The 7,596-nt window shown below is 40.1% G+C and overlaps 1 protein-coding gene across 3 annotated transcripts; it reads right to left on the reverse strand.

Moving 5' to 3' along the window:
- Positions 1-226: 226 nt before the first annotated feature.
- On the reverse strand, positions 227-6,853 carry LOC105046627 (uncharacterized). 3 transcript variants are annotated; one of them, XR_832289.3, is made up of 6 exons: positions 6,564-6,853; positions 6,290-6,422; positions 2,262-2,386; positions 1,993-2,139; positions 818-1,003; positions 568-707 (listed from the first exon to the last, which is right to left on the reverse strand). XR_832289.3 is itself a non-coding variant. In XM_010925275.3 (5 exons), exons 1-5 carry the CDS (start codon positions 6,738-6,740, stop codon positions 573-575), a joined length of 717 nt encoding a protein of 238 aa, XP_010923577.1. In that variant the 5' UTR covers positions 6,741-6,853; the 3' UTR covers positions 227-572. The 3 variants fall into 3 exon arrangements, 2 of the variants coding, with proteins under 2 accessions (XP_010923577.1, XP_073115890.1); XM_010925275.3 differs by lacking the exon at positions 818-1,003 and having other exon boundaries at positions 227-707; XM_073259789.1 differs by having other exon boundaries at positions 227-1,003.
- Positions 6,854-7,596: the final 743 nt, after the last annotated feature.

Genomic DNA, 7,596 nt, shown 5'->3' on the forward strand with positions numbered 1-7,596 from the left:
TTGGTGTAGGCTAGGTGGAACTCCAAGAAGAGTCCATACGTTGGACAAAAATCCAAGGTAACCTTGCACAGCGTTGGGTTTCAATAAGTCGCTTCCCGATTGCGTCGAACGCAGGCGACACCCCGAAAGTGGTCTGCATCTCTGGATGGATCAGCAAAACTCAAAATGAAGCACCCCACACTGAAATTACTAACATACAAATCACGCAATTTCAACCATATGCGCATGGACCTCTCCCACAAGGGTTGACAAAATGTTATTACGAGCCAATTCCCCAAAAATGAGCAAGAAGTCTCAGATTAAAACATGAGTCACTTAGAATGCCTTCTGATAACCGACAAATACATATTGCCAGTATCCTCCAAGCAGATTGAATAGTGAAAACTTGAGGAAGAGCCTATAAGTAACTCAATTCTCCACCCATTTTAAGGGAAAATTTAGAAATGCAAGAGGTGGATACAGCTATAACAGATTCCTCACCAGAGAAGCATTTCAGCCTCTCACTTCTTAAGGCACATTGCTGTTTGTAAGCACATAGGCAGTCCTCTTCGAAAGTGTCATCAGTTCATAATCTAACCTTCCAGCATTGCCTTGGCTGCATCGATCAATGTTGGTCTAAATTCATCTGAAGCTTGACCAAGCACAGTGCATCCTTCCTTGTCTTGAACATCAACATCAGCCCCATGTCTTATTAAGAGAAGAGCAACCTATCCAACCAAAAAAAAGCAAATAACAGCAAGAGAGAGATGGAGATGAACATGATTATGGTGATCACTGTAACCAAAAATAAGTATATGTGCAGCGCCCAGGATTTTACAAATGTTTGGCAAGAACATGTCCTCTGGGTATCCACAGCTAACGAAAGCCAAAATCCATCTGCCCAACAATCCAGGCTTTCTTTCTCTCTTACTTTCTCATTTTTGAGAAAAGATCCAGGCGTTTGTTACTTCCAAGTATGGTGGCCTTTGTGTCCTTATTCCTAAGTTCACCTGTCTCATGGTGCCTGAGCATTGTATTCAGGAACTTGTTCAGACACGTGGGGCAAACAGGAGAGTAAACCATTGATATAATTTAATGACCACTACCATCAGAAGTTTCAAGGTGTTTACTGCACTGTGTTAGATTGTGGTGAATACTGTCGCATATGTACCTGCATATGCATATAAGGTCCCTTGACCGCACTGTATTGTCCATATGCAGTACCATATGTGGTCCTATCACATATGGACCCAAAAAACAGTCCATTTAATATTGCATGGCCACATATATGGCCTGCTTAGTATATATGAGCTAATCTAGCATTCTGAAGTTGCATATACTGCCCACTCTTATGTAGGGCCATATAGTGAAGCCAATTCAAGCTGATGATTAGGTTTGGCATCGGTTTAGTGCAGGTCTAATATGGATATTAATAGTACTAAAATGTTAACTATGTTATAGTTATTTCTATGGGATAATAAATACTCAATAATAAAAAGCATTACTTATTGGTTGTTATCAATATTGCTATTATCCATCCATAGAAGATATTATCATTAATGTTATTTTTATTATAATTAATATATTACATTTATTCTTAAATAGTTTAAAAAATAATAAAAATATATGCACCCGCATTTGCAGCACACATTCTGCATATGCACAAGATGGTCCCTTGACCTCCCATACAATGCAGCTGCTTTTTTAGGACACCAGATTACTATTAGAGTCATGGATGATTTTTCCAGTCAAGTGTCAGGATAGTTTTCAATGTAGTCCCAAGAAAAAAGAACACGGAGGGTAGGGATGGTTGGGTCTTATTTATGTTTTACCAGCCCTGGCTTTGATTTTAGGATTTTGATATTCATAGTCTGAAGCAAATGAGGGGACAACTAGCTGAATGAAGCATCTGCAGTGGTGTTGGCATAAAACTTATGAACAATGAAAGCTGTTTGCTCCAGGAAAAAGGATAAAAAGAAAACCAACACGGTCGAATTTTGTATTCTTATTTACCTGTTTGTTCTGACATACCACTGCATGCATGAGAGGAGTTTGGCCTGCTTTATCAGTGGCATCGACCTCTGCTCCTTCCTCAATCAATAGCTCACATAACTCCGAGTTTCCAGTACTTGCAGCCCTATGTAGCGGGGTGCAACCAACCTGAATGAAATGCACCTCAGAACTTCACTAAGAAACCATGTGTGCTACATCTACCATAAGCTTAGCATGCACACATGGTACATGAAGCACTATGAATTTTAATTTCTCATAAGTTTTCAGACCTTGTCTTTCTTATTTATTTTTGCACCATGGGCTATTAGAATTTCAGCTATTTTCAACCACCCCTTACTAGCAGAATAATGAAGAGCAGTGCGGCCACCATCATTAGTCAGATTGACATCAGCTCCTGTTTGTACAAACTTTAAATCAGTACAAGATCCAAGTTCAAACCATTAAATAGTTTGGAGTTGTAGTGACAAAGTTAGAGAAACTTTTCTAAACCAAAAAATGCAAAAGCTAAAGATATCTGTAGACAGTAGAAAATTGCAAATTAACTGAGTTGTTCAAATGTTAGCCCAATGCCTCATCTTTCTCTCTACAAAAAGAAAAAAAAAAAAAAAATGTGTTGGAGAAAACTAGGGTGAATAAACTGGAAACTCAAAGGAAAACTAAAAAATACTAAAAGAATTTCAAGCTGACACATTAACTTTAAGAGTGAAAAGAATTAAGTCAAATGAAAGGATTCAACAAATTTAACATAAATGCTGTATGCTAATTAGGCATATGTTAATTGACATCACAACGTTGAAAGCAAGACTTTGAAAATTGTTGTTGTTGCTGCAAATGGACAATAAAGATACCATCCTTGCACTAGTAGCAACATAAAAGAACCATTACTGATTGGGATCAAGGTCTTCTGTAACCACTGGTACAATATTGAGTATCAAATAAATATGCAGTCTTGTATTGTACCGACACTTGGTACATATCACTGTCTAATACCGTACCGCATACTGACACCATAATAGATAGTACCAATATGGGATCCATAATAACACTATAATAGATAGTACCGGTATTGGATTCGGTATTGAGACGGTGAAGCTTAATTGGGATAGTCTATGGTTACACACAACTCAAAAGCCTTCAATATGCTTATGCCTTTTTCTCTTGTTATTTTATCTCCCATTTAATATCCCTTGTAATCCTACTCTTCTTATAAAACATTACCCACGAATCAAAAGAAGCTGGAAAAGCAAAGTAACATGAAGGATCAAGAAACCTCATGTAGTTTTATGTCTTTTATCTTTTGGTTGACATGAAGTCTGTTGGTTTTCATTTGATCATGACATAAAGGGTACAAGATGCAACCACAGCCAGGAAACTATTTTGATTCACCAGATGATTCTGATCTAATTGCAAAATTAATCGGAAGAACATTTTTGGCTTGTATGACAACAGAGTTAGTAAAAGAAAATATGTATAGTGAGAAAATCTTGCGGAGGACCCCTTCAAGAATAATACCTATATTAAAGAACCAAGAAAATATATAATTACATAGCAATTTAGAGGAGAAGACCTTCCAAATGCTACTTATTTACAGAATAGGCATTTTAAAACAAGAAGGCAAGTTGGATGATAGGAAAGATATATAAAATATTATAAGTTTTAATTGGATGAACAATCTCTAGGTGTTCAAGAAACAACAAGTATAAAAAACAAGAGAGCAAGAATATAAACTCGTTGTTGTGCATAATATTTGCTAAATTATATTGCTTTGTACTTCACATATGTGCATGCCTTATGGCTTTCACATTTAATCATATTTTTTAAGTTTTTCAATGTTGTCTCATGCTTCATCATCAAGGTTTTCCACAAGCATGTTAACAAGAATCATATGGAATTCATGCAGTGTACTTGCAATCATAAAATCTCTAAATACTAAACTATGCTCCTTCTAAGCACTAACTATCCTCCATCAAAACAAAATCAAAGCCCCTTTTAAAACTCCATTGTGACATATTCTTGAAACATCATAAAATCATGCTTCATCACCAGCAAAAGAACCAGCGGAATATCAAAGCAAATCACCTCTTTTATTTTTAATTCAATATTTTGTATAAGCCAATTTTTGTAACATATGTTCACTTCACATACCGGTTCAAAATTCCAGACAATAAGACCAAGAGATTATTCCTAAAATCCATGGTTGGTTTGAGATATGCTCTAATTCTCTAAGACCTCCCACCTAATATTCAACTTCCCAACATAATATAGTTACCAGAATGACCAACAATCCAAGTTTTACACCCATCTTTGTCACCCTTATGAAACCTCCAAGCTAACAACCAACACCACAACGCATTTACAGATGTAGTAAAAGTTGCATAAATAAGTATCCAGCACTGTAAAGCCTGAGATAAATCAGAGGCCAAAATGCCCAATGAATTAATTATCTAACACTTGTATTCCTCCTTCAGTGGTGGACAGGCTTGAACAAATTTTCAAATCCATTTTTTTTTGGACATGATACTGGTCAGAAAGGCATTCATTTTGTTGCTTGGGAGGATATGCGTAGACCAAGCAATGTAGGTGCATTAAGCATTCAAGATCTTCGGTTTCATCGCAAGGCCTTGTTGGTAAATCATCCACTAAACTTATGCTTAATCCTTCTTCGTTGTGGCTAAAGTAATTGCAGCTAAAGTATAAATTCACCAGATCTTGGGAGGATTATCATCATGGTAAGAAAGCGTCAGTTATTTAGAGATCTATTGCTAAGAAGGTTGATGCTATTCATTATTCATTTCAATGGCAAATTGGCCATGGTGATAATATCCATACTTTGAAGGAAGCATGGATTGATAGTACATCACTTAACATAAAACCTATTTCTATGTACAGCATTCCATAGTTGGAGGTTATGCAACTTTCTTCTCTGATTACTAATTCCCATGAATGGGATGAGCCAAAGTTTAAGGAGATTTTCACTTCAGATACAATCCAACAGATTATTGCATTGCCCATTCTGAAGTATCCTACTCAAGATATATTAGTGTGGTATAAGACTGGTTCAAGTATTGAAGACTCGGGATGTATATAGAGATCTTCCTAGCCCTGAGGAAGATATTGACACTGGTAGAACCTTTTCTACTACTTGGAAGGTAATTGCAGCTCCTAGAGTTCCACTCTTTTTGTGGAAGATTGGGTGCCATAGACTTCCTTGCAAGTTTTTCTTGGCTGAAAAAGGACTCATTGATGAACACTCAGCTAGTTGTGATGTATGCGGCCTTGTTGAAAATGTTGAGCATGTTTTGATTGGTTGTCACATTGTGAAGGATACATCAAGGGTGATCTCCCACAGGTCTTGGTACTATGTCTACAACATTTTGCAAATGTTACTATTGGCAACTCAATGATGCAGTCCATTATTGCTCAGGCTACTTGGATGCTTTGGTTAGCTCAAAATGGTCGAGTGTTTCATAATAATGCTTCTAATCCTTTATTAATTGCTGAACATGTTATAAGGTTGGCTTCAGAATTTTATGATCATAATCGTGATGGCCCATCAAGCAACTCATGGCACTGGGACATCTATGGCTCCAATAGCTTCTCTTTCCTTTTTTTGCTGGTTTGTTGGGTGCCCCCTCCCTATGGGTTGCTCAAAATTAACTTTGATGGGTCATTGCAAGGTAATCAAGGTGGAGCAAGCTTCGTTCTTAGAGACTATAATGGCTGTATGCTTCTAGCTGGTTCAAGATAATTTCATACTATATCGGTCCCGATGATAAAGTTAAGGGTAGCTTGAGAACGGCTCACCAATGCCATCAAGTATTTACAATGTAAGAAAATAATTTTGGGGGGTGATTCACTCACTGTCATTACATGAATCAATGCACAAATGCATTCTGCATCCTCCATTCCATTGCTTTATAACGGTTTCTCAACTAAATTATTTCAGAGCTGAACATGTATTAAGGGAGGCCAGCTTTGTGGTGGATCCGCTCAGGGGAAGTGATATTAGTTGTGAGTTTCATGCAGATTCTGATCGTCCTTCAGAGCTTAATCTTCCGCTGTAAATAGATGCAATGGGCTTAGGCTATTTTCGTGGTTTTTATATGCTGTGCTGTTTTATATTTCTTAGATAGCAGATTTTCAAGGTCAATTTACATTAGAATTCCTAGAATTTGTCTTTAGGATTCTCAATAATCTTATTTCGTCTCGCTAAAAGGAATATCATATGATGCTTCGGCGAAAAAAGAAAATTGGAATGCATCAGAGCTGTTGATTGAGATGCCAATTAAAAACTCACCTCTGTCGAGCAAGATGTCGACGATTTGCACATTGCCAATGCTAGCAGCCGAGTGCAGCGGCGCCCATCCTTCTTCATCCTTGCTGTTAACTCCACTCACCGATGGATCAGTCGAAGATAGCACATTAACCACCTATTTTTTTTTAAAAAAAAAATACAAACTAATAATTCCTCCTTCATCCAATAATTTGAACAAGAACTCAAACCCCAGATGCATAGATTCGAAAAAGATCGACCAAATTCGTAAAATAAAGCACCTAGCTCGGTAACTCGCCTCGGGGTGGCCAGAAGAGGCGGCGACGTGGAGGAGGGACCGGCCGTCTTCGTTCCGCATCGATCGAGCCCGCCGGAGAGATTCCTCACGGAGGGAGGAGAAAAGGGCGGCGTCCCCCTTCTCCGCGGCTCGGAAGAGGTCCTCTTGCTTCGGCACATCGAGCTCCATCACCTCCATCGCCGTTGATCGGAGTAGCCTTCGTTCTAGGGTTTCGATGGCTCGGGGACTTGGAGCCTTCGTCGCGAAAGTTCTGGAACAAAGCTTGGATTCCCTCCAGAACCCAGTTCCTTGCAGTCACTTTACGGAAAAATGGAAAATATATAGCAGTCCATTTGGCCGTACATACCGCCAATCACAACCGTTCGTTCTCATAATGATGCATCACGAGGAGTGCTTGATCTATAGGTTCGGATCCGTGTACGTTATACGTTGTCCTCTATATCCAATACGATGACACGTTATTCTGTTTCACTACCGTTTTGTACCTGTACACAATAAACCTTGTTGGGGGATACCGACCGACTATCGGAGGGACCGACCTCGGAGCCCCGACCGACCGACCGACCGACTATCGGAGGGCTCGACCGGCTAGCGGCCCGACCGACTAACCGACGGCCCGACGAACGACTCTGACTGGCCGATCGTAAGTCGGGCGGCAGGCCAACGGACGCCATCAGCGGCTAACCACGGCCATTCCACGGTCTATTCCCGACCGACTGAACCCAGAGGTCCGGTCGCCGACCCACTTGAAGCTCGCCGACCGACGGAGGAGCCCGACGCCACTCTGATGGCCGCCGACCTTGGGTCGGCCGACTCCACCAACCGCCGTACGGCCGCCAGACGTTGTCAGCTCTGACACGGACACGCGGCACAGTTACCTAGGGGTATTGTCCCGCCGAGAGCCGGGTCAACCCTGGTGATTAGACGGCTACACGGCGACATGATGTTTTCACGGCGGCTCTGACAGCCTACAGTGAGTTGACAGTTCATCACTTGTCCGCGCCATTAATGACGGCGCCATACCGCGCTCCAC

This window comes from Elaeis guineensis, chromosome 6, assembly GCF_000442705.2.
Source record: "Elaeis guineensis isolate ETL-2024a chromosome 6, EG11, whole genome shotgun sequence".
Taxonomy (NCBI): Eukaryota; Viridiplantae; Streptophyta; class Magnoliopsida; order Arecales; family Arecaceae; genus Elaeis; species Elaeis guineensis.

Coding starts and splice junctions, on each gene's coding strand:
- LOC105046627 (XM_010925275.3), bottom strand. CDS start 6,740: ATGGAGGTGATGGAGCTCGATGTGCCGAAGCAAGAGGACCTCTTCCGA. Junction 6,423..6,563: donor CCTCTTCTGGCCACCCCGAG/GCGAGTTACCGA, acceptor AAAAAAAAATAG/GTGGTTAATGTGCTATCTTC. Junction 708..1,992: donor TGGTATGTCAGAACAAACAG/GTAAATAAGAAT, acceptor TTGGTTGGATAG/GTTGCTCTTCTCTTAATAAG.